Genomic DNA, 27,590 nt, shown 5'->3' with positions numbered 1-27,590 from the left:
TGGATTATCCAGTTTGCACCTCTGACACAAAATCCCCTACCTGCTGTAAACAGATATATCAATTCTGGTGAAAGTGTATTGCTATTTTTTTTTCCCAGTCAAACAAGGACAGAACTGCCTATGCCAATGTCGCAGAGAGCAGTCTCCACCCTTCCTTCTATTTTCTGGATGTAAAGATTGTCGGCTGCATTTGCTCTTATGTACTGTGTCCTTTAGTGCTGCGTGTTATTGAAAACCATGAACTCACTCCTGCTTGTGTTCTGGGTGCTCCTGGATCTCGTGACTCCAGGTGAGTGACTGCAAATGTCTATGGAGTTGGATATTGTAAAATGCCAATTGTTTGGAGAAGTGCTGGACAGAGTAGAAGTCTCCGTTAGATCAAGTGCTGATTAAAATAAATAAAGGCTGAAATTGCACCTACTGTCTTTGTGATTTAAGGCTTAGTGCAATCAATGCATCCATATAGGAGAATAATAAGTGAGCTGATAGATCAAATGCAAGTTAGAATTTAACAGATAAATACAAATAAACAATAATAACCATGCTTACCAACCTTTGGTAAGTTAATTCCAGTACATCCCAGGCAGGGGGGTGTGGATGGAGGGGGCGGGAGGGGCGGGGACAAACACAACATTTTGTCGCGGGGGCGGGGCCAAAATGACGCGATTCACCGCAAATCGCGTAATTTTGAGGACCAAGATGCTATATCCGGGATATTTGCCTGCTCTCCCAGGAGCCCGGGAGACCTACCCGAATTTTGGGAGTCTCTCGGACATTCCGTGGAGTTGGCAAGTATGATAATAACTACAAATTACACTTACAATTTCTCTCTGTACTTAATGATACATTTCGACAATCACCGACTTGCAGGACTTGGAAGAATCATCCAGATGTATGTATGTATATATATATATATATATATATATATATTGGATCTGGATTACCTTTGTGTTTTGGTTTTGGTTTGGGCAAAACCACCCTCATTTTGGTTTTGGATCTGTATTTTTTAGAAAAATTGCTAAAGTATTCAAAAATCACATAATTTTGCTCTTTTTTTGTTCCTACATTATTATTAACCTCAATAACAATCATTTCAAGTCATTTGCAGTCAATTTTGACCACCTCACAGGTGACAATATTATTTTCATACACTTTGGGACAAATACTGCAGCGACCTGGCTGGATGGTAAGCGACAGAGCAATGACACAAACACACGGCAGTTCCTAGCACATCTAGGACACATTGGCACACAGCAGTGGCAGAACAGAAAAATGGTGCAAGATGGAATTGTCCTCGGATCGTGAAACCAGTTATGGTTCATTTGAACGCTTCACCCGTTCCTTGGGTAACTGGGTTAATTCTACAGCTAATACATGGCAACGGGCACTGACCCCTCCCCTGGATGCGTGCTTTTATCAGACCCAGACCAATCCAGGGTGCCAGACAATGCACTAAAAAGAGCCATTGTAATTCCCAGCGAAAAGCAAATTCATCACTGAGCTTCAAATCAGCCGTAATTCCCACAAAATTATAATGTAATTAGGTACCATTGGTGTAAAGTACAGATTGCAAACATTTGATGAAACAGCAGCAAAGTGGAAGGTAATACATATACACGTCTATTTAGACATCCCTGATTACATTACTTCTGCAAGCAACGTTGTTCTTTATTAATAAAACTGTTGTCCTTTTGTTATTCAGTCGCGGCGGCCGTGGGCACCGCCGCGACTCACTGTGTCTCCTCCCTACGTCCCTGCCGCCGCTATGACGACCGGGATGTCACTTCCGTAAAAATTCGGCCCAACCGTTGCCAGGGCAACGGCCGTACGCCGAAAACTGTCTCTGGGTGCATGCGCGGACAGGTATCACAGCATGTGGGCTGATTAAGTGCCTCTTGATATGTACAGCCTGTATGCTAATTAATCTATTGGTGTATTAGGCAGGGGCTGTGAGTAATTTCAGAACTAGGGTCTGATTGGCTAGCAGTAGTATATAAGGCAGTGAGGACTGAGCCTCACTGCCGGTTATAGCTTGCTGTTCCAGTTTGCTGACTTGCTCCTGGTTCCTGTTACTGTCCTGTGGATACTCTGGTTTGGATCTCCCATGTTTGAACCCCTGCTTGGATTTTGACTCTGTTTTCTTGTGACCCTGACCTTTCTGGCTTGTACTTTGGACCCTGCTACTTTGCCCGTGACCCCGACCTCTGGCGTCTTATCTGACTATCCTGCTTGCCTGTGACCCTTGACCTTGGCTATCATTTGACTGCCCACTGCTTTCTACCAGTCTCCTGGACTGCCGCTGTGGTCCTACATTACCAACCCACATTACATCTGGAGTTAAGTCCTGGGGGCATCTGAGTACCGGTGAGCGCATCTAGCTTAAAGGGAAAGGCGGCTGCTAAAGGTGAAGACCTCCGTCATCTAGTTCTGTGGTTTGGTTATCGGGGCCAGCAGCCTAACACCTTTATACTGTTCAAAAAAAATTAAAATAATCCTCCACCATTCTTTGGATGTTGGTAGTTACAGGTCTTTTTTTCTTGACCAAGGTGAAAGGTGTTTTTTTACATTTTTGTTTCCCCGACTTAAAAACACTATGCATTTCAACGTAGGCTTTAGCAGATGACATAAAGGGATTACTATCATCATGACTGGTGCCCTGATCTTCTGTGTACTGCTGTGAATCCATTTTGATAACACAGTACATTGTGACTGCAGATTAAGAACAACACTGCCAGCCCTATTATTTGTGTTTCAGCAATGACAATTAGCAATGGAGCAATGGAGCTCTCCTCTTTGTGTTTTATCAATATAACACAGTACAATATGACTGCAGATTTAGAAGACCAAGCTTGCCAGCCCTAGTATTTGTATTTCAGCAATGAAAATTAGCAATGGAGCTCTCCTCTTTGTGTGTAACCTATATAACACAGTTGTCACGGTTCGGTATTCTGGATCCACCCAACAGATGTTACCCCTAGCAGGGTGCGGAGTCTAACGGGCGAATGGTTTTCACCAGCGGTCACTGCAAGATGACTTGGGTTTAGCGGCGTTTGCCCGCAGGTCGCGGTCCCTACCAGGTGTATTGGGCAGAGTCCTGGGGGAGTGATAGTGACTGGTGTAAAGTAAGCACACTGGCAATGTCAGTTCTATACCCTGACAGCAGATAGACAACAGATAGACAACAGATGCAGGATAAAAGTACAATCAGCGATTTAATGATGGTTGAAAGATCAACAGGAGAGTCTCAGTGTATTGATACAAGGAACGTAGAAACAGGATGAGCAGTACCACCAGCAATATAGTATGAATGAATACAATAGGGATATAACTGATATATTAAAATATGGCAGTAGCATGAACAGTCCAGCAAAAGAGTAGATATGGAAAAATGCAGCAGGTATACGGAACCACAATAAGGCAGCACCACATCAGAGACACAGGTAACAGTCCAGGCAGCAATGAAGATAAGAACAAGCAGCTTAGATGATATGACCTGTAATGTCACTAAGCCACAAAGGCAAATGCGGAGTAGATGAACATAAGTGATGCAGTCCGGAGCGATATCACAATAAGGTCAAATGTAACTTGAGCAGCACGACCCGTGTAACAGCAGCACGATGAAGACCAATGTAGCTTAAGTGATCCAGCCCGTGGAACAGCAATACAACAGAGGCAGGTGCAGCTTGAGTAGTATAGCCCGTGGAACAGCAACACAGCGGAGACAGGTGCAGCTTGAGCGGTATAGCCCGTGGAACAGCAACACAGCAACACAGCGGAGACAGGTGCAGCTTGAGCGGTATAGCCTGTGAAACAGCAACACAGCGGAGACAGGTGCAGAGGAAAGGGAGGAAGTGCCTTTTCAAGTTTAGAGCCAAAACCGGGAACCAATAGGAATCTTCCCAGCAACAGACAGGTACTCAGTCTGCACATGTGCAGATCAAGACTAAGGGTTTGAGATCTGCTAATGAGGCACAGGTGAGTGTCTTAGTCTTTGTCTATGGAAGCCGAATAAGCGCCGTGTGACAACCATACAATTTGACTGCAAATTTATAAGACAATCCTGCCAGTCCTAGTATTTGTGTTTCAGCAATGACAATTAGCAATGGAGCAATAGAGCTCTCCTCTTTGGGTGTTACCTATTGTGGCAGGAGCCCGCTACTGCAGAAGCACACGCGTACAACTTCTTCCTTTTTATGGTTCTTTATTGTCAGGATGGTAATAAATGTTTTGACACCGTATACTTTCACAGCAATTATGGAGACCCTAAACCCTTGCTATACATAGACCAGCTCTCTCTCAAGACTAGCCAGCTACCCCAGCATTAGTCTTCCTGAACAATGACACAAGCAGGGTTTTATACCTGACACTCCTCCCACAGGCCTAGCTTGATGGACAGGTGACACACCCACCTTCTCTTTAAAAGGAAACGCCCATCCCTGGCTCTGGTTAGACTATCAGACCCACCCTGTCTGTTTGCTGAGAGGATGCAGCTTTTAAATCATGTAAGTAAACCAATTTTAAACTACACATATGTTTTTACCTGGTTTAATCTCCACCTAGGTACATAACTGTGCCAATGTTTTACTCTACTTCCCTGCTTTACCTGCATATTGCCAGCTAAATGCCTCCTTTTGTTACACTATATAACACTGTAAACTATGGGACTGCAGATTTAGATGCAATGGAGCTCTCCTGAATGTCACTGTAGACTTTGAAGAACACTGCTACCCCCTCCTCTTTCTATTCTACCTATGACATACATATATATACATATCCTATATCATATATATATATATATAATATATCTAGATATATCATACACACTCACATATATATATATATATATATATATATATATATATATATATATATATATATATAAATATCCCTCTTAGATCTACCTCTGACCTGCGTCTTGTCTCTGCTGGTAACTACCTCTCACTCCCGCCTACAAGACTTCTCCCGTGCTGCTCCCCACTTATGGAATTCCCTACCACACTCAATCAGACATTCCCACAGCCTCAAACCTTTAGACGCTCATTGAAAACCCATCTTTTATAGGGCTGACCTTATCCCCGATAACACTATTCACACTAATGCACCCTCATAACTGTCCCAGTCTCCACATTTGCTCCTCTTGTCTCAGATGTGCCCTCTCTCACTTATAATGTGAGCTCTCTAATGAGCAGGGTCCTTCATACCCTTTGCTTTAAGGTCTACCTTTATTCTGTCTACCTTCTATGTCCCCGTTTTGTAATAATAATACATACATACATCAGTGCTGCTTTGTCTGAGTAAGGAGGAAAATTGTATCCCTAACATACTTTGGGAACAGAGGGTTGCAGAGGGAAAACAACAGATAGTGAAAGAACCGAGTTGATCCATGGCTTTTCTACATCCATAACAAATGAAGGATAAATGCAGCTAAAATGACTATTATTATAAATGTTTGCGTTTGTCTTACTTATACAAATCAAATTGTTTTGTTTTTTTTGTGTTAAATCTTTAAACTCATTGGAGGAATGGTGAAAAAATTTAATAAAACACTATGTGCAGCAGCGTGTGCCTGGGACCACCTGTGTATATTAACATCAGTGGGGGTGGGTTATAATAAGGATAGGTGCAGGATCTGGAACGTGAGAGGGTCCATAGCTGTCCTATCTGTCTACAGTGCTGCAAATGTGTTATTCTTACTTGCCGACTTTCTGACTCTGTCCTTCGGGAGGACAGGTCATGGGACAGGGATAGGAGGGGGCGTGGTGAAGTCTTTGCGTCACCATAGTTCCGCCCCCCACTATAAAAATTCACGGCATTATATAGCGGGGTTTATTACTTGAATAAGCCCCGCCCCGATACTCAATGCCGTGAATATTGGCATCAGATCCAGGAGGTTTGCCTATTTTTTCGGGAGTCCGGCAGGACTCCCTGAATTTCGGGAGCCTCCTGGAGAGGGAGACTAAGCAAATATGGTGTTATTGCAGAAACCTTTATACGTGCAAAAGAGGAAAGTTTGAGTGGTTGCATCACTGTATCCTGCCCCCAGTGGTTGCAGCACTGTATGCTGCCCCCAGTGGCTGGAGGAATTGCAGCCTCTTCTGGGGTCGGAGGTGAGAGAATCTTGGCAATTTTGTAAAACGTATTAAAAGTTACGGTATTTATATAGCACCTAAATATTTTGCAGTGCTAGACAGAGAATATTTATTCATCAGTCCTTGGCCCATTGGAGCTTGCAAACTACATTCTCTATCACACAGACACGCACTAGGGTTAATTTAGTCTAAAGCCAATTAACCGACCAGTATGTTTTTGGAGTGTGGGAGGAAAACCACACAGACACGGGGAAAACATACTCTCCACAAAGATATGGCCCCGCAATGCCGTCTTAGAAGAGCAGAACGTGAGCTTACTTTCCGACTCTCCTGGAATGTCTGGGAGACTCCTGAAATCCCATTAGGTCTCCCGGACTCCCGGGAGAATAGACCATCCTCCCACATGTGCACACTTCCTAATAAAGTGGGCAGAATTAGAGCCGCAATGACGCGATTCTCAGGGGATTACATCATTCGCGGCATTACATCATAGGGCGGGGTCAAATTGACACGATTTTCCACGCCCCATCCCCTCCGCCCATATCCCCCTCCTTCTCACCGGGAATTCCCAGAGAGAAAACATTAATAAGATGGCAAGCATGTGTGTGAGAATGCGCAGTCTGTCACATGCGCAGTTATGCCCAAAAGTATTTTCACTGCACATGCGCCGACAGCTGCTCATGCCTAGGAGAGCAGAGTGGTGGCTGCTTCTGGGCAGGCGTGGTTTGGGGGCTGGTTATGCCATGTTTCACCTGTGCCCTGCTGCCTTATGCTTGCAGAGCTTAGCCGTTTCACCTAGTCATTGGCTGAACTGTATGGCTGTGGGTAACAAGATGGCACAGTAAGCTATAAGGGGTATTTTTACTACGCAGCGCCGATTCCTGGCACTTTGAAGTCATTTTTGAAAACGGCACTTTTATTAAAGACAAAGCCCATCGGGTTCTGATTATGAACCTGGAAAAAGTGTCTCAAAACACTATGGGGTATATTTACTAAACTGCGGGTTTGAAAAAGTGGAGATGTTGCCTATAGCAACCAATCAGATTCTAGCTGTTATTTTGTAGAATGTACTAAATAAATGAAAACTAGAATCTGATTGGTTGCTATAGGCAACATCTCCACTTTATCAAACCTGCAGTTTAGGAGATATACCCATATGTGTCTGTAGACCCAAAGTAATATTGCGGTTTTGTTCTCTAAAATGTACTTTTAGAGAACTGGTGGTTCTTCCTATATGCTGAAGCCCATATGGGTATTGCAACATAGAAACTACAAAAATAGATTCACAATTAATAAATTGTTTTAATGGAGAGCTGCTTGACAACTTCTTCCATGTTGAAATTCCTGTGACCTACAGATTAGACCCAACTCTAATCTGTTTCCAGATGTTCTGAGGTTTGGACCCAGCTTTCCAGTACCACCGCTCTGCCCGCTACCCAGCTGCTCTGGCCAGTGTTTAACTAGTTACAGATAATAATACATTGGTGTTGTAGAATACATTCACAAGCGATATATAGGAGTTACATACAAGTCTTAATGAACTTAACTAACTGGTAGGTACTACCTACAATTTATCTATAGTAAATTGAAATGAAATATGACCATAGATGCACGGTTTTGTTTAAACACTTTTTTAATGCTTGTTCTTTTAGGTCACACTGTGAAATGTTTTGAATGCTATAACGTAACTTCAACATATTGCACAGGCCAAACTACGGATTGTGGCTCTAGTATCTGCATGTCTGGTCTCATCTCAGTTGGTAAGTAATCTGCACAGTAGTCATTATAAGGAATATACTCTATGCTCTAATCCCAATATAGATGCTGTAAGGCATTCTGGTTGTTTAAAAAAGAAAGCTGTCTCCTGTACCGCACTTTGAAGAGAAGAATGAAAAAGTCAATGCAAACTTCCCTTGTATTTTGTACCATTGTGGTTGATTGTAACAGTTACAAATTATGAATGTCTTGTCTTTGTTGGGGAACAAGGGTCCGTTGCTACAGGGCCCAGAAGTGAGGAGGGCCTGACTGTGACAGGTCACCCTCCCAAGGCCGTTCCGCTCTTCTCCAAATTGGGCTTTGAACAGAGTGGGGGCTTCGCACACAGACACACAGACACACAGACACACAGACACACAGACACACAGACACACAGACACACAGACACACAGACTCACACTCACTCACACACACACTCACACTCACACTCACACTCACACTCACACTCACACTCACACACACACACACACACACACACACATACACAATACCAATATACACATAAGAGGGAGATAAATATTCAGCAGACATTCTAAAATTGAAAGAAATGTCTGATATCAGAGTATTGCCGCGGAAAGAAATAAATCCTTTCCTAAATTTTTAAGGAAGAACTCCTGTTCATGTTTGTTTTAAAAATTACCCCCTATTTCCAATTAATAAAATTCCGGGGTCCCAAGTCTTGAATGAATGTACAAAAGAATTGGGCACCAAGTAATTTAGTGTACTTTCCATTCTTCATTAGTCATTGATAGAAGAGAAGTAGCTCATAGGGAGATTCTAAATGGCCTCACTAATGAAACTATCTCGTCAAACAGGCTTTAGCCATTGAACACTGGAGAATGTGGTAATTCAGAACTGCTACACATACTATTCTTGAAATAGGAAGCCTCACACCTGGCAATCCCAACTGGAGATCGCTGTTAAAATAAAAATGGGTTCCATCTATAGGCTGTATTTAAGTTTTATTTTCCAAAACTTAACCAAATGGCAGATTGTAAGGCATACAAAACAATCGTAGTGAGAAAATAATACATGATATATGAAAATTGAAGATATTCAAATTAGTGGAAAAATAAATTTGTAGACCTCAGAACTTACCGCTAAAACATCCAAAACATTTGGTTTAATATTTTAGAATAGAGTGGGAAGTAGGGAGGAGGGGTGAGGTACCATCCATGATAAACTTTGTAAGCGTTCTCTTTGATTATAATGGAAATCGAACCCATGTCTGCTCCTGGGGAATAATATAGCATCGAGTGCAATATTATATATAGAAGAAATCGTACCTCTTTGAAGGGGCGAGGACATACACAAAGTTCAAATGAAAAGGCGGTTGTGAGGGAGGACCCGTCTGTCCGCAGAGACCCCACAAACTTACGTAGCTGAAAGTATTCAGAAAAGTTCCGGGTTGAGGTCAGGAATTTTGTTTTACAGATCAACCAAGGATAGGAAAGTTCCCTGATGCAGGAGGTCACCAACAAACCGTGCTCCCACCTGAATCCAATCTTGAGAGAAGGCAGTAGAGAGATCCACGGGGAAATTAGGGTTATCCTAAAGAGGTGAGATTTAGAGGGAGGATATCCAAGTGGGGCTTGCAGGTCTCCCAGATTTTTGCCAAAATATTCATGGTTGGAGAACATTTAATGAGGGTCGATCTAGACTGCTTAGAGTGGGATGTTAGAGCCGTTGACCATGACTCTTCTAGAGAGATGGGAATAAAAGGCCTTGAAGCTAGTGCGAAAGCTTCTGGAGATGCCAAAGCTTGCTAAGGTTTGTGACATGAAGGTCAGGGATGTTCCACTGAAAGCCTTCTTAGCATCTAAAGGAAGAATAATATCTGGGATCTACTTGGTGATAAGGATATGAATCGGGTCAATTGCCCTCCTCATGTTTTTCCCTGCCTGTTGGCTCGGGACACAACCTACTTGGTCATAATCGACCAGGGATGTTGGGAGTACTGAACTCTTTGCTAGAATTTTAGCAAACAAATTTACATCATTAGTCAGAAGTGAGTTGGGGCGGTAATTAGAGCAGTTGTAGATATCTTTGCCCTCTTTGTGAATTACTGTGATCCTAGCCTTCAAGAACTCTTTAGACCAAGATTTCCCACTGAGGATAGACTTGAAGAGATTGTTTAGACAGGAATGCAAAATATTTGCAACATTTTTATAGTAAGCAGCTCTCAAGCCATCAGCCCCTAAGCCCTTTCCAGTATGTTGGCACTTCACAATCTGCTCGATATCCTCTATTGTGATGTCAGCCCTGAGCTGCCTTGCCACACATGGGGACGATTTGGAAAGTTAAGCACCAGCAAGGAATTCAGTTATCAGCTGTCTCTGCTTCTGCTTAGCCAAAGCACCAGAGGGCTGAGGCAGGTTATAAAGGTGTGTATAATAGTTTTGGAGTTCATTGGAAGGGGGTCAACAAAGTAAGATTGGTATAAAGCTTGAGGTTGTTATATTCAATTGATATGCTTAAGAAAGGGTTAGACAAATATTTAGCGAAGAATGGTATCTAGGGTTATAACCGTTAATTAAAATAAAGGTTAGTAGTGTGTCCATGGAGAAACAATATTGGGTCAGGAGGGATTTTTGAAACAGATTGGCGCTTGCTTAATCAGGATTAATTTCCAATATAAGAAAGGGATGGCAGTAGATCCAAAATAAGTTGAACTGAATGGACTGGTTTCTTTTTTCAACCTCATTAACTATATTAACACAGTCATTGCCAAAAGTTTTGAGAATGACACAAATATTGGTTTTCACAAAGTTTGCTGCTTCAGTGTTTTTAGAGCTTTTTGTCAGATGTTGCTATGGTATACTGAAGCAAAATTATAAGCATTTCATAAGTGTCAAAGACTTTTATTGACAATTACATTAAGTTTATGCAAAGAGTCAATATTTGCAGTGTTGACCCTTCTTTTTGAAGACCTCTGCAATGTGCCCTGGCATGCTGTCAAGTCATCTTCTGGGCCACATACTGACTGATGGCCGCCCATTCTTACCTAATCAATGCTTGGAGTTTGTCAGAATTTGTGGGTTTTTGCTTGTCCACCCGCCTCTTGAGGATTGACCACAAGTTCTTAATCTGAGGAGTTCCCTGGCCATGGACCTAAAATTTCAATATTTTGATCCCCGAGCCACTTAGCTATCACTTTTGCCTTATGACAAGGTGTTCCATCCACCATGATTGTAAAATTCTCCTCACTATTTGGTCAATGTGGGTGCCTACGGAGGACACTTCACATTTAAGAGTGTGGAGGGCATGTTGGACCTTGGCATGAATCGAGGAACAGATCATCTCTTGAATCAGGGAGAGAAAGTTTTTTGGTGACAGATGCCGACTCAACATTACCAGACTCAGAGTCTATGGGAGATTGAGGCGAGTCTGGTCTTTCAGATCTGATGGTAGAGGAAAATGTTTTATGGTGCCAGTGTGGAATTCCCTTGGTGTGAGACTTTTTGCTTTTCGCAATAGTTGATAGTGGAATAATCAATAATTGGGGAAACTATTGAAAGGTAGGCGAGTGCTTTGTAGTATTTTAAGCAGAAAAAGTGATCAGTAAAGGAAACTTCAGAATGTTCTCTCAAAGAACCCCCCCCCACACACACACTCGGTTGACCCTTAGGGTCTGTTAGAACATAGGGAAAGATTGTATGTTTAAGGAATGTAGGGAGTGCCAAGTGCAGGGGCACTTTGAAGAAATAAATGAATAACTAAGAGTCTTGATATTCAGGTTACTGATGTGTGAGACAATAGTGTGCATAAAATGACAACAGGATGGCAGCATTTCCTCATCCAGAAACTGTTAAAGTAATAGTTTAATACAGGCACTATGTAGGTACAGTTGAATATCTCAAAGTGGCCTCGAATGGTAAGTTTCAGATCTTGCTAGAATGTAAAGTTCAAAAGCATTCCAGGGACTGAACTAGGCTGATGAGGATAACAATCTGGGCCTCCTATAGCATGAAGCATAATTGTACTATATGAGCTTCTAAAATTGTAAGGGAGCTTACCCAGCTTACCCAGTCCAGGTAATATATGAAATGGTAAGCCTACCCTTTAGTGCTCTGCCGCCTGAAAACCAAAGTGGAGGGTGGAGTGTTGCCCTGATTATTATGGCAAGCAGGTATTAGGCATCAGCATGAGGGTGCTGCTATCCGAGTTGAGGGGAGAGTAGCACACAAGATTTTTCACTATAGAAAAATAACCAGGGATCAGAGAATTCTGTTCTCAATCAGAGAGCCTATATGCTTATAAGGGTGATTAGTGGCAATAGTAGCTTTCTGTTTTGATAGGAATCTTGCTTAGGAGATGCCACTACAGTGACTAGTCACCACCCAGGTGTATCTAAGCACAGGACAGGGAGTGCAATTACAGTATTGCAATTACTCTCATAATCTCAATTATGCTAGTTGATGAGAGTGAGGTTTCGGATCGAGGCGCTATAAGCGTCCTCTTCGCTGGTCTCACAGGAGGTCTCATGGAACCTGTTGGGTTAGGCAGTGGAGGAACGCTTAGCATTAGACGTGTGATGAGGTCCTCCTGCATGCTGAATGGCTTTCAGGTGGCAGGGCTACAGCGCTTGCCACCGTGTAGATGACCACTGTCATCTACACAGTTGCTCTTGATTAAGGTCAGCAAGTTGTGGCCAAAGGAAGCAGAGGGCAGCTGGCTTGGGATCAGAAGGGATGGTGTGAGGGAGGCAGTTTTGCACCAAATCAGTGCTCCAGGGAGAGAGCTAAGATATTCCTGCTTCTGGGACTTCCCTGCAGATAACAGTCTTGACAGATAGCTGAAGTTCTAGCAAAATGGCACACTGACACTGGGGTCCTAGAAAAGTGGCTCAATGACATTTGGGAAACTAGGACAATGGTTCACTGACACTTGTGGTTCCAGAACATTGGCAGACTGATTGAGATGCCAGCACAATGGTACTCTGACATTTCGGGTCCCAGTCCAACACTACACTGACACTTGAGGTACCAGCACAATGGGACATTGACACTTGGGATCCAAGCACAATGGCACACTGCCACTTGATGCCATCACAATGGCACACTGACACTTTTTAGATTAATAGTTAGGCGCTCATTGGCTAATAGTAATATTTTTGCATATACGTCCCAAGGTGCTCGTGTAATTTTAATGTCAATTTAAGCTAACATTTGGTATTCCTACCTAATTAGAATTAGCAATCTTATAGTTTTAACGATCTTTATTTAGCGTAACTATCTTATATGTACAATCCCATCAAATGTACAATACAAATACCTTTTATATCATAAACCACACGAACCACATAAATCCATAAAATTACTTAATAATCTTAAAAACATACATAAACAATATAACAAATTGGATTGTGCTTAAAAGGTAATCTTAGTTCATGTTGACCATGTCTAGAATAAAAGAAAGTCCAGCCAAATGTCAATGAGCGCCTATTAATCTAAACTATTGACTCTGAGGGAGGGATACGGTGGCTCAGTGGTTAGCACTTCTGCCTCACAGTGCTGGAGGTCATGAGTTCAATTCCCGAACATGCCATTATCTGTGTGGAGTTTGTATGTTCTCCCCGTGTTTGCGTGGGTTTCCTCCGGGTGCTCCGGTTTCCTCCCACACTCCAGAAAACATACTAGTAGGTTAATTGGCTGCTATTAAAATTGACCCTAGTCTGTGTGTCCTTCTGTGTGTGTGTGTGTGTAGGGAATTTAGACTGTAAGCCCCAATGGGGCAGGGATTGATGTGATTGCGTTCTCTGTACAGCGCTGCGGAATCAGTGGCGCTATATAAATAAATGGTGATGATGATGATGATGATAGCCTTAGTTAGTGCAGCTCTTGCAGCATTGGGAGTAGAGCGCAACCCTATTCTCTTGTTTGCACACTGACACTTGTAATCCCAGCCTAACACAACACTGACACTATGGGTGGCGCACTGACACTTGGGGTCCCAGAACAATGGCACACTGACACTTGGGGTCCCAGAACAATGGCACACTGACACCTGGGGTCCCTAGACACTGTCACGATGTAACTTTGGCTGCCAGCTGAAAAGAGATTGAGAACTACTGATCTAGACTTAGAGCACTAGATATAATCAAACTTTCAGTGTCTTTCAAAAGTTAAAAGCTACACAGTGCCGGCACAACCACTAAGGCAGCCATGTAGTGTGTCAAGGTTTAGGGGGCACCTAAAATACTGAATGAGTGACTGAGCCCTGGGAATTTAAAGTAGGCATTTTGTCTCCCCCCTCTACCTAGCCCTTCACTGGCTCCCCTTCCCCTACAGAATCCTGTTCAAGCTCCTCACACTCACATACAAGGCCCTCGCCAACTCCAATGCTCCCTACATCTCCAACCTCATCTTTATTCACGCTCCATCCCGCCGTCTCCGATCCGCCACGACCGTCCCCTCTATTCCCGTCTGATTACCTCCTCTCACGCGCATACCCAAGACTTCTCCTGCGCTACCCCCCTCCACTGGAACAAGCTCCCTCCCTCCATCAGAACATCCCCATAATCTGTCCAGTTTCAAATGGGCTTTAAAAACCCACCTTTTTCTCAAAGCCTTTCAGTCTCCCACTTAACTTTCTACCTTATCTTCTGCCTCTCCCCGTTCTTACCCCTTCCCTGAATCTGCCTCCGTTCCCCCTTCTCTCCCTCTCATTCCCGTGTCTCTCTGTCTGTCTACCCCTCCTCTTAGATTGTACGCTCCCTTGAGCAGGACCATCTCTCCTCCTGTTTCCACCACTTCTAACTCTGCTCTCCAGCTACCTAGCCCTCCTCCTCGAGGACCCTCTGCCCTCCGACCCCTCTTGCTCTCTCCTCACCCCTCTCTGGGGGTCTCCCTGTCATCCGCGCCCTCCCTCTTGGGCTCCGTCGTATGCGGATCTCCCCCCCCTCTCTAGCTGTGCTTCGAGCTTACTGAGTTACTGTGCTTATTGTTTACCGTACCGTGCCGTCTCACCTGATATTGTAATCGTTTGTCCCTGTACTGTGCTACGGACACCTAGTGGCGCCCTATAAATAAATAATAATAATCAAAGCACACCCTTAAATATCCTATATGATTTAACATATCACTTTCTGACCACTTATAGAAGTTAAAATCCATATGATTACAATAATGTATTGACTTATAAATGCCATTCTGTAGGGTATTTAGTGAAAGATGACAGAGGGCATGTCCAGGTCAATAATTAGTCACCTGATGGTAGACCTCCTTGTAATTGTATAGTGTGGTTATTTTAATACGACTATATCACACTCCATAGCTATGTGGTATACTTCTGTTCTGTCATTCTTATTCTTGTTGCTCTACTGTGTCTTGGATCACTTATGTAAATCCGAATTATGATGAATGTTCTTGTATTTGTGTAACCACAGATGACTACACACTATTTGGCAGAGGATGTGCGCCAAACGCATCATCTTGTGGAGTATCTGGGAGTGTGACCTCAACGCAACGGGCTCAGCTAGCCACGTCCTGCTGTAACAGCGACAACTGTGATCCGCCACCGCTCCAATGTATGTAAGCTCGTTTTTACTTTATCTGTCGTTAGACAGGGTTGAATCTATAGCATAATAGTAAACTTGGTGCATCAAAAGCTTTCCAAGTGTCTTTCATACAAATTAATGTTACACGATGCATCATTTTTTCCAAAAAACCCAACGTGTTCTTTTAATTTCTTTGTTTCATATACATATCATATATTTCATTGAACTATATCTCTCCACTGTATTATATTGCATTGTACTAAAGCCTACAGGAAAAATTATTAAAATTGCATTTTAGACCTATCATAGGTTTGTGCATTTCGCTGTGAGTTCTGTCATGTGTTGGATCCGGAGTCCAACAGTTACTTACCGGGTCCAATGTTCAGAGTGCTGCCTTGGATCTCCTTTCCGCTCCCAGCGCAGGCTCCATCACCGCAGCTCCACTATGTACTGCTTATGTTCCTGACTGTTGCTGCGCTGGCTTTTTTCTGGCACTTTTTACTGTTATCCAATTTGACACTCCGCAGTCCGTACATGTACCAGTCCCGGCTACGTTGACCAGTCTCTTTGTCTGTCTAATACCAGCTAGTCATCCTTGAAAGCAGGACAGAGGTCCTCGCCCGGCGAACCCACCAGCAGCAAAGACCAAACTCACTTGCAGGGGTCCCGGGGGAGAAACCGGTGCTTTGTTAGATGCCGCGACTTTATCACTGCCAGCGCTAATCCAGAGTGGCAAAAAGAAAATCCACCAAATCCGCTAGAATTGTGACAAATTCTGAGTTTCCGCTGCTGAAAGTGACCCAGCATTCCAATTTTGGTACTTCAGGCAATATTCCCTTAGGAGGGCAATATTCCCTTTGCCCTGTGCTTGAATGCTGCCTACTGTTCTGACAAGATCAGACGGCATTAACAGCAGCCAGTCAATGCAGTGTTTGCCCAATCTGTGCATAAGATGACTGGATAAGGGCACAGACGCCAGACATACACAGATCACACAATGATATTTTAGTGCCAAGTCACTTGCCCTGAGGTCCCCACTAATTTTAATCTGGCCATGGCCCTGTGTCTTATGTACACCCCCCCCCCCTATAACTTGCCTTCCATTTTGTCTATATTACCCTTCCTCCCAGTCTTATTGATGTATTAGCTTTTGTTTCGTCTAAGCCCCCTCTCTTTCACTGTGTCTCATCTGTGCCCCTCATCTGTGCCCCATATTGTATTTCCATTCCCACCACTGACCCCTGCTCTGCTCTTCTAAGCATAATGGGGTACGTCTGCGCATGCGCTTGCTCAGAACAGAAGATGGGGGGCCAATGTAGTTCATGAACAGTCATCATCTCCACCACCATTGCCGTCACACATCCTGCAATCGCTATTTCATCCCTACTTTTGACATTTGATAAAATGTATATTAACTGGCCAATAATTTTTTTTTTAATTCAAGTGCCATCCACTGACACACTGAAGAATGGAGTGACCTGTCCGACTTGCGCTTCTTCAAATATAGAGACCTGCAAAGTTGAGTGCACGGGCAATGAGAAAAGATGTGTCAACGTTGGAATTACAACATGTAAGTAAAATGCAACTATTAAATTGTTCTAGCAAAATTGAGGTTTTTATGTGTTTTTTTTCTGCAGTAAAAAGAAGCCCTTTGGGCCCTATGCATTATGGCGCGTAAATGACGAGTTTGTGCGGGTAATCCGCGAATCACTCTGCGCATGCCCAGAACTAGACAATACACCACAGAACACAGCCACGTTCATTTAATCTTCGAGTGCAAAGGGCAATCACAGATCTAGGGGTAAATGTATGAACATGCGGGTTCTTCAACACCCGCGTGTTCAGAGTGTTCGGCGATTAAATTTCAAGCGGAGCTGCATTGTAAAGGGAAACTTCCCTTTACAATGCAGCGCCTCTTGAAATTTAATGAAGGCCAAAGGAGTGTAGGATTTAGCCAAGAGAGGTAGTGTGGAAAGAGAAGATTTGAGGGTGGAAAACAGATCCTTGAGGCACTCTGATCAAGAGAGGGAGGTGAGAAGAGTTAGAGTGAGAAGTGGAGACAGTGAAGGACAGACCAGAAAGGTATGAGGCATGGGAGCGGTGAGTGTGAACGATGGAGAGAATAATTATGGTCAGACTGGAAGAGCCACTGAATGCAGAATAATGAAATACCAACTGGTTTTAGCACCACTGAACTAGGAGGTGCGGAATCTAACGTCGCAATCCACCTAGACAGTTATCAGAGTGGTGATAGAATAGTCAGGACGGTCTGGGTCAAGCAAAACGGAGACAGGCAATACGAAAGGGAGAATCCAATGCAAGGTCAGACAGGCCAAGGTCAAGGGTCACGAGAAATCCAGAGAATAGCCAGAAAGCCGGAGTCAATAACGAAAGCAGCGGACACGAACAGGAGAGGAGTCAGAGGGAGTTGGGTCAAAACCAAATAAGCACAGGAACAATGGTAAACACTGGAGAACAGGGTTCTAATGGTGCCAGAATTGGATTTAAATAGAGGCTTCATCAGATTGATTGGTTGAGGACAGAGGTGGGCAAAGGCACTGACGACCGAACAGGAAAGCATCCCGGGGACGGCGCCTGACAGATAAGAAGTGTCGAAGCCAGCTGAAAGGTTGAGTGTGAGGAGGTAGATTTGGCCATTAGACTTAGCTAGTTGTCACGGGCACTAGGAGTCTTTGCCCAGGATATCACCAGATGATGTTCTTACCAGAGTAATATAGCTGGTACTATGGTCCTCTGGTAGCAGGGTGACAACGGAACAGGAGAATCAGCAGATGGTGAGAGAATGCTCAAGGAAAGTCTATGACTAGCAGCAACTGGTAATGACTTAGATGTATGAACACGAGGAACCAGATGGACAAGTAAACGTGAGGAGAGTCAGTGGTCTGCGTACAGCAAGTTGTACCACTGCTCTAGTGAGGAGGAATGTCCAGGAGTAGAGAGGAGGTAGTGAAAGTCAGTGGTCTGCGTATAGCAAGTTGTACCACTGTCTATAGTGAAGGAATGGGTTCCAGGTGCAAGTAGGTAACGGGGAAGTCAGTGGTCTGCGTACAGCAAGTTGTACCACTGCTTATGTGAGAGGATACTTGAACCTGGTGCCAATGGGAAACAGGAGTCAGTGGTCTGCGTTCAGCAAGTTGTACCACTGCTATATATATGTGAGGAGGGGCACGAGGAGATGAATGGAATACAAAGGATACACGGGCGGCACACGGAACTTGATCCCACGATGATAACCACAATACAATAATAACTGACAAGCGCTGCTTGAAGTATACAAAGTCACTATAGAGATCCAGGTAATAGGAAACAAAGTCAATAGTAACAATAGCTTCAGTAGATGGAAGACTCCGGAGATGACCACAACACAGTCCAGACGGATATGCAATACAATAGCAAAGTCAATGGAAAGTATGCATACCGCGGTTCAGGAGAGCAGGCTGTCAAGGAGAAGTGCAGGGATACCTGAACGGCTGAACGCCGGCAGGAGGAGAGACCACTGGAGGATGGAAGCGGTAATCAGGTTGGTGCAGCGCACGAAAGGTAACCGGTAATCAAAGGAGCAATACTCAGGAAGCAGTAGTAAGTAAAACTGGAAACATGATGAACACGGGAGAGTTGAGGCTGTCTGGAATCCGGCAGTAGTAGCAGAGGCAGCGGAGGGGAGACACGCTGAACACAGGAGAGTAGAGGCGGTCTGGAATCCGGCAGTAGTAGCGAAGGCAGCGGAGGGGAGACACGCTGAACACAGGAGAGTAGAGACGGTCTGGAATCCGGCAGCAGTAGCAGATAGGAATCAGTGGAGAGCTGACACGATGAACACAGGAGAGTTGAGACGGTCTAGAACCCGGCAGTAGTAACGGAGGCAGCGGAGAGCAGACACGCTGAACACAGGAGAGTTGAGGCGGTCTGGAATCCGGCAGCAGTAGCAGATAGGAATCAGCTGAGTGCAGACACGCTGAACACAGGAGAGTGAAGTGCTCTGAAAACCACAATCGTAGTAGACAGGAATCAGCTGGAGCTGAATACACGAGGAAACACAGGAACACCTTCAGAGGCTCATGGGGAATGAGACTCCAAGATCAGGCAACTAGGTAATGATCACAGGTGGTTTAAATAGGGAGGGTTGCCTGATCATCCAATTAATTAAAAGCAACAGGTACTGAAGGTTTTATAAGGGCTGCACATGCGCAGACCCTCAGGATGGCGGACGGCCACGGTTCCTGAACACAGGAGAAATGGCACTCACAGTCCGGTGAGTGACACTAGTATTAGTTCATCTGTCACTTTAGTGAGGGCAGTTTCTGTGGAATCAAGAGGGTGGAAGCCAGACTGCAAAGGGTCAAGAAGAGAGCAGGAAGAGAGTAATTGGGATAGAGAGCATCCTAGTGACCCCCATATAATAGAGATAGGATCCAAGAGTCCTCCATACAATACAGAGACCATCCTAGGGACCGTCATACAATACAGAGAACATACTAGTGAGCGCTGACATTGGAGTGCTATTTGGAGGCTTTTGGGGTACCTCTTTGGTAAGTTAGCTCTCAATTTAAAGACACATATGTATGGTCCAAATATATGGGACTCTCATTGTTTAGAATTAGGACCACCCTATTAGCAAAAGCACCGTGGAGAGGTGGGTGGCTTTAACATACATTTGAAAATGTGTGCAACTAAGACTTTTGCATTTTTATCTACAGTAGAAATAGCAGATCTGTTGCTGGCTATAGCAGTGAACGGGGGGATCTCTGTGTGTTTTGTTCCTTTTAGGATAACCCCACCCTTTCACACACCTGCTATAGCCTATAAATTGATTGAGCAACTTTCATTTCTTTAATTAACATACTAGTGATGCATACTCAATACAGAGAAAAGATCCCTCCCTTTTTAGATACTTTGCCTCCCCTCAACCAGCCCCCCACAATGGGACACATTGTGCACTATCATGACCCCCTCCATATTGGCTCTCTTCCAAATCATGATCCTGTATTGGTTCTCCCCAAATCAAGTCACCACTCCCATATTGATCTCCCCCCATATCATGCACCCCCTGTTCTGAGTCAACCCCATATAATGCCCCCCTGTATTAATCCTTCCCATATCATGCATGCAACTAACCCCGCAAAGAAAGATTTCTCTCTCATACCTGTGCACTTTTTGTAGACTCTCAGGGTGGCTCCTGCAGAGTTAGGTCTGATCTCTGTTGTAGTCTCGCGAGATGAAACTTTCCTCGACTCACTCGCGAGACTATAAATTCCATGGCGTCCACTGAGAGACAGTGCGGCAACAAATCAGAATGCAGGTGTCTGAGTGACTCAATATTCAATGGTAATGTACTGTTGGAACATTAAGAGAAGCTTTAGTAGAACACGAAGATCATTATAATACAGAGACTCCATGTAGAAGTTGACTGTGGGTGGTGAGATGATTACGTGTCCATTCAAGATGATAAAATAACTTTTATGACTGTCATTGGCTATGCACTGCTGGGGCTGCACTTTTTAAGCAAGGGACGGCCCTATCAGTCTTGCAGCCCAGCCCTTGAGGAAAAAATGAAATACATTATTTAATTAATCATTAAAAAAAATGCAGAAGAAAAAAATAATTACTCAAGCATTACATCATGTGGTCCACCAGCCTACCTGAAAAACTCTCAGTAAGGTCCATGGTCAATGTGCCCCTACCAATATGGTTCTTCAAGGAAGTGGCAGATGTTATAAGTACTATAAAAACTGCACATAAGGAATATAGACAGACCAATCAAGGGAGGATACAAAAGCATATACAGCTAGTTTAAAAGGCTAAACAAACGATAAATAATGCAAAGGGAAGAATAGACTGTTCAGTCAATGAAAAAGGGTGATAAACTTTTTTTTTTGTGCTGACTACCTGCAGTAGTTGGTTACATACTCTCTCTAGTAGACACTATACTTACGATGGGAGACCGTTTTGTGCAATGCACATATGGGACCTGATTCATTGCTAAACGCATCTTGAATGTAAGTTGCAATTTTAAAAAGATTATGTATCTTGAGTGTAGTTCTGACCAAGCGTATCTCAAGATATTGTTTATGTTTTGAATCTGGGGAGAAGTATGCTCAAGTTACATGATCATTTTAAAATTGCAAATAACGTGCATGTGGCATTCGACAAGTACTAAACAATACTTGTCATCAGGGCCGGACTGGCCATCTGGCACTTCTGGCAAATGCCAGAAGGGCCGATGACAGTGTGGGCCGGTCCGGCTCCCTGCGATACCCCGATTTTTTTTTGGTGTGTAGCCGTCATGACGTGTGACGTCATGACGGCTCTGTGCGCCGGCCCGGCACCCGCGTAGCGCTAGCTGCAGTGGAGGCAGCTGTCAGTGCTGAGGTAAGTGTAGAGAATATGTGTGCAGGGAGGGGGGGGAGAGAAACGGAATATGTGTGCAGGGAGGGGGGGAGACAAACGGAATATGTGTGCAGGGAGGGGGGGGGAGACAAACGGAATATGTGTGCAGGGAGGGGGGGGGAGACAAACGAAATATGTGGGCAGGGAGGGGGGGGGAGACAAACGGAATATGTGTGCAGGGAGGGGGGGCGACAAACGCAATATGTGTGCAGGGAGGGGGGGCGACAAACGCAATATGTGTGCAGGGAGGGGGGGGGGGGCGACAAACGCAATATGTGTGCAGGGAGGGGGGGCGACAAACGCAATATGTGTGCAGGGAGGGGGGGGGCGACAAACGCAATATGTGTGCAGGGAGGGGGGGGCGACAAACGCAATATGTGTGCAGGGAGGGGGGGCAACAAATGCAATATGTGTGCAGGGAGGGGGGGCGACAAACGCAGTATGTGTGCAGGGAGGGGGGGCAACAAATGCAATATGTGTGCAGGGAGGGGGGGCGACAAACGCAATATGTGTGCAGGGAGGGGGGCGACAAACGCAATATGTGTGCAGGGAGGGGGGGCGACAAACGCAATATGTGTGCAGGGAGGGGGGGATGGTGAAAATGACTGCAGGGGGAAGAGGGGGTGATTGAAAATGTCTGCGGGGGGGGGGCCAATGGCTGTAGGAGGGGGAAAATAAAAATGGCCAATGTGTGTGGGGGACAGTATATGACTATAATGTGTGTGGGGGACAGTTTATGACTATAATGTGTGCTATTAAGTGAATGTGGGCTGTTTGGGGAAAATTAGGTCTAATTATTAAATGTGATTATTTAATGCCTGGGATGTTTGTGGGAAATGGTTATTTTTATTAAACATAAATGCTATTTAATTTCTTGCTGAGGCTGTTTGGAGGGAGGAAATAGATTTATTTATTAAATTGGAATACTATTATTTTAATGTTGGGGCTGGAGTGAGGCCTAATTTTATAATGCGGGTGCTATATTGAGTTAACACTGGTGCTATTTGGAGTTTTCTAACTTTCATGTACCCATTTTTTGTTTCCAAATAGGGCCCCCAACATTCCAGGATCCAGACAAGCAGCAACTGATCTAAAGACACCAGCAGCCACAAGTGGTGACAATGACAAGACAGGTAAGAGAGAGCAGGACAGTCTGCCAACTGTCCTGAATTTGGTGGGTGACTGTCCCGCTTAGTCAGGATTTGGTCTGACTGCAAGGACAGTTGGGAGGTATGTCCTACTTCACATTGTACTGCTTGCGAAGGCAGAACTGTGTACACCTAACAGTAGTGCTCACAGTATTGCCTATGTATTTGTTGAAAATGTGTCTAATAACAATATTACATCATAGGAGCCCCCTGTCTTAAGTGCCTAGGGCCCCCTGAGACTAAGTCCAGCTCTGGTTAGCAGGAGGGAGCGGATAGCTACTCCCAGTTCCCGGACAGGACACAGCCTGCAGAGCAAGCCGAGAAGCTCTAAGTCTCATGAGATTTATTAATCTTGTGAGACTAAGAGTTTCTCTGCTCACTCTACAGGACGTTCCCACTCTGATGGATGTCAGCAGCATCAGAAGCATAGATAAGTACAGCGGACTGGGGGTGTTGTAATGTGCTTCTGGGGTGGAGGGGTGGCATGATAGGGAGGGCCTGATAAATGTAATGTTTTATTATAATGTATGTAATGTATGTATCAATGCCCCATGTTGACCACGCCCCGAACATAATGTGGCCACGCCCTTAGCGGCACCCAGTTTTTTCATGCTCATCAACAGAGATGGGCCTGTATGCTTGAAATGCCAGGGCTGATTTTTAGTTCCAGTCCGGCCCTGCTTGCCATACACCTATAACAGCCGCCTTTCCCTTAGAGCTTGATGTGCTCACCGGTACTCAGATGCCCCCAGGACTTAGCTCCAGGTGTAGTGTGGATTGGTAATGCAGGGCCACGGCGTCAGACCAGGAGGCTGGGTAGAAAGCAACAGATAGTCAAATGGTAGCCGAGGTCAAGGGTCACTGGCAAGCAGGCAAAGTCCAAAGTCCAGGCAGGAGTCATACTCAGAGAATCCAACAGAGTACCCACAGGACAGGGTACAACAAACAGGAGCAGGTCAGCAAGACTGGGTCAGAAGTGCTATAACCGGCAGGTAGGCTAAGCCCTCCCTGCCTTAAATACACAGAGCAACCAATCAGGGCTCAGCGCTGTAACAATACACATGCCAGGACTAATTAAACAAGGCCACATTAATCAGCCCACAGGCTGAGGAGATATCAGCGCCTGCGCCCGGCTGTCCTATTTGCCGGGGCGCGCTGTGCAGGGAATCGGCAGAAGTGACGTCCTAGTCGCCAAGTAGATGGCTGGGACGCTCAGCGGGGTAATAGACAAGTGAGCTGCGGTGCCCGTGGCCGTGACAGCTCCTAACACAAATAGAATAAATCATTTTTGGAATTGTTTTTTACATTACATAAATAAAGATGCTTTCAATGTGTACTGTACATTCAATGAGTTTCAGTATTTTTCTTAGTTGCGGTTGTTCTACGATAGCTAATGGCACACATACATGTCATTTTTAATTCAAAGTTTATGCCAAAAGTCAAGCCGTGTCGGTACACAGGAAGACAGTATAGTGACAGCAGGGCTCCAATAAATTAATTCAGAAAGCAGAATCCAAAAGTCAGCACGCAGAAGTCAGAACAAGGATCAGTACACAGCGAGTTAAGTAAATAATATAACAGATTCAAGGAGCAATTAAGAGTTTAACACAATTAGCTTTACGATGAAAAGGAGCGCCTCTTGTAGTGCTTGTCAGGCTCAGCTTAATGAAATCAGCATATTCAGAAACCAGTTCTGGAAATCTGCACATGCGCAGAACCGATGAGGCAGGTTGCCAAGCAATCCGTATTGTTGACCCGAGTTAGCGAGCAGGCCCAGCAAAGATCTGGGACCTATATAAGTGGGCAGGTAGTGAGTAATGGCTTGTCGTAATAAATACCCTACGCAATCGGATGTAAGTCCAAACATGAATCAGGGCCATGGTTTCTAAAATAAACACAATAAGGTATTGTTCAGGGGCCTCACAAGTGGTCCTTGGTTTGAGAGGGAGACCGCACATTACATTCCAGGAGATCTATCAGATCGCATTATGAGACCAGATTCCCAGCATGAAGTGTTCACACAAACAGAAGGGTGACTTATAGGTGGCTTGTGGAGACATCACCGCCAAGCCCCCGATCAACCTGTTACATAAACTGTATGATGGCTCTGTGCTCGCTCTGTGATATTGATCATTAGGTAGAGGACAAAAGAGAAGATCCTACTCTTGTCAGTGGATCATGTGACCCCCTTGAGAGGTCTGTTGCCTATCACTGCATTAGGTACACTCTGATGGAGAATGTATCTAAACAACTATTGCAACTAGTTATAGAGTAGAATTCGGAAAAACATGTCAGCTTTAGTTCAAGAAAGTAAACATAACAAGGGCATATAGTTTAATCCACTATTTAGCCTATATTTTTTTTAATTAATTGTGCTTAGGTCATACATATGAACTTCTCTAATTTCATATTGGTGCTACACACAGTTTAAACATCTCTCTAAGGGCCTGATTCATTAAGGATCTTAACTTAAGAAACTTCTTATTTCAGTCTCCTGGACAAAACAATGTTACAATGCAAGGGGTGCAAATTAGTATTCTATTTTGCACATTAGTTAAATACTGACTGTTTTTTTCATGTAGCACACAAATATCAACTTTAAATTTCAGTGTACAAATAAGCTATCAAGTATTTGTGTGCTGCATGAAAAAACAGTCAGTATTTAACTGATGTGCAAAACAGAATACTAATTTGCACCCCTTGCATTGTAACATGGTTTTGTCCAGGAGACTGAAATAAGAAGTTTCTTAAGTTAAGATCCTTAATGAATCAGGCTCCAAGTTTCTGCCCTTGTCAAAGTTGATGTAATTAATGTGTCTTATTTGAACTGTTCCCTTCCACATGCAATGATTTAGCAGGACTGACCACCAGTTTTCATCTTGGAGGAGAGTGGGAAGCTGCTCACAGATAGGCCAATAAAATATAAACTTTTACTGCAACAATAGAGCAAAGCTGACGATGGTAAGGAAAGTCTGGGAAAATTAAACTTCATTCTAATGTGATTCCTTTATGCATCACCCTCATGTACAATCGTCTAACTGTAAATATGTTGTGTCCTACAGATATAAATCAATTGTTCATTGTTTACTCTGCTTTATTTCAGCTGGAGCAAGTGTTGGTGCAAGACTCCGTGGCTGTGCTACCAATTCAGTCTGCGATTTTGGAAATCATACATTTGACATTGCCGGTGTGGTCTACACTTTGGGAATTGTGTGTAACGACACTCCAACGGTTCACCTTCAGCCCTGTTTCTTATTTATGGCCTTTGTACTTGCCTCCTACGTGATAAATATAACATTTTAAGGGGTCACTGTTTGAATTCCATGGAGACTGCTGATCTTTCAGTGCTAACTTAAAGTTGATGAATTTATCCATTTTAAATAAAAAAATGTTTCCTTAAATGTAATGAATAGAGTCAGTTTGTCTCTAATGCAGATTCCCAGCTGATTTCGTACATATGCTTTCAGATTTAAAGGTCCTGGTACAGTAAAATGTTCATACTAGGATTTTAAATCTGGCAATGTTCGGATGATACAGAGGGAGGATTCGGTCAATGCTGCTGTCATTGGTCATCCAGGCTGAAGAACTGAAAACTCTTTGGTCCAGGGCCGGATTTACCGCTAGGCAACCTAGGCACCTGCCTAGGGCCTAGCGGCTCTCTGGGGGCCCAGATGGGGGGGGACAAGGGAGGGGGGAAAAAAATCGTCCCCTCCCCCGATAGCTCTAACACCAGCCCCTCCCCCGATTCACGCCCCCCTCCCCCCGCAGCTTGCGGGGGGCGCGAATCGGGGGAGGGGCTGGTGTTAGAGCTAGGGGTAGAGGCTGTAGTGGCTAAATCCCCTTCAGCCTAGGTACCTTGGCACGTCAATATGACATCACAGGGTCATGTGATCGCAGCGGTCGCATGGTGCACTGTGTTAGGCGGGCTGCTTGAAGTCTATGGCAGTTGTGCAGGAGCTCCCATCATTTCTGTTCCTGTAAAAAAAAAAAAAGGTAAGAACAAGAAGGTGTGTGTGTGGCTGCGTTTAGCTGCAGGGCACAGTGGGGGGGCATGTGTGTGTGAAGCTGCAGGGCACAGGGGGGGGCATGTGTGTGTGAAGCTGCAGGGCACAGGGGGGGGCATGTGTGTGTGAAGCTGCAGGGCACAGGTGGGGTTATGTGTGTGAAGCTGCAGGGCACAGGGGTGGGGGGCATGTGTGTGTGAAGCTGCAGGGCACAGGGGGGGGGGGCATGTGTGTGTGAAGCTGCAGGGCACAGGGGTGGGGGACATGTGTGTGAAGCTGCAGGGCACAGGGGGGGGGCATGTGTGTGTGAAGCTGCAGGGCACGGGGGGGGCATGTGTGTGTGTAGCTGCAGGGCACGGGGGGGCATGTGTGTGTGAAGCTGCAGGGCACAGGGGGGGGCATGTGTGTGTGATGCTGCAGGGCACAAGGGGGGGGCATGTGTGTGTAAGGTCCCTATCGGAGATGTGCCTCACAGGGCGACTAACTCCTAATACCTCCGAATTTACCACGATCCGCGTGGATGACTGGATCCTACCTCGGTCCCGGATTGGGTTTTCTCCGGACGCCCGCAAGTAACACCTAAGAGGGAAAAACACAGTTAAACCGAGTCTACCAAGTAAGGGCTGTCCGAGACTACGGCAAAGAACAAGGGCACAGTCAGTCCAAG

At 44.7% G+C, this 27,590-nt stretch overlaps 1 protein-coding gene across 1 annotated transcript; it reads left to right on the top strand.

The window, feature by feature from the left end:
• On the top strand, positions 1 to 26,325 carry LOC142108500 (phospholipase A2 inhibitor and Ly6/PLAUR domain-containing protein-like). Its single transcript, XM_075192194.1, has 5 exons — positions 1 to 289; positions 7,742 to 7,849; positions 15,253 to 15,393; positions 16,808 to 16,933; positions 26,023 to 26,325. The coding sequence occupies exons 1-5, from the start codon at positions 238 to 240 to the stop codon at positions 26,220 to 26,222; spliced, it is 627 nt and encodes a 208-aa protein (XP_075048295.1). The 5' UTR covers positions 1 to 237; the 3' UTR covers positions 26,223 to 26,325.
• The last annotated feature ends 1,265 nt before the right edge of the window (positions 26,326 to 27,590 follow it).

Source organism: Mixophyes fleayi, chromosome 12, assembly GCF_038048845.1.
Source record: "Mixophyes fleayi isolate aMixFle1 chromosome 12, aMixFle1.hap1, whole genome shotgun sequence".
In the NCBI taxonomy this organism is placed as follows: Eukaryota; Metazoa; Chordata; class Amphibia; order Anura; family Limnodynastidae; genus Mixophyes; species Mixophyes fleayi.
Note: the sequence above shows the minus strand (reverse complement) of the source record. Positions and strands in the feature narration are given on the sequence as shown.

Coding starts and splice junctions, on each gene's coding strand:
- LOC142108500 (XM_075192194.1), top strand. CDS start 238: ATGAACTCACTCCTGCTTGTGTTCTGGGTGCTCCTGGATCTCGTGACT. Junction 290..7,741: donor CCTGGATCTCGTGACTCCAG/GTGAGTGACTGC, acceptor TTGTTCTTTTAG/GTCACACTGTGAAATGTTTT. Junction 7,850..15,252: donor GTCTGGTCTCATCTCAGTTG/GTAAGTAATCTG, acceptor GTGTAACCACAG/ATGACTACACACTATTTGGC.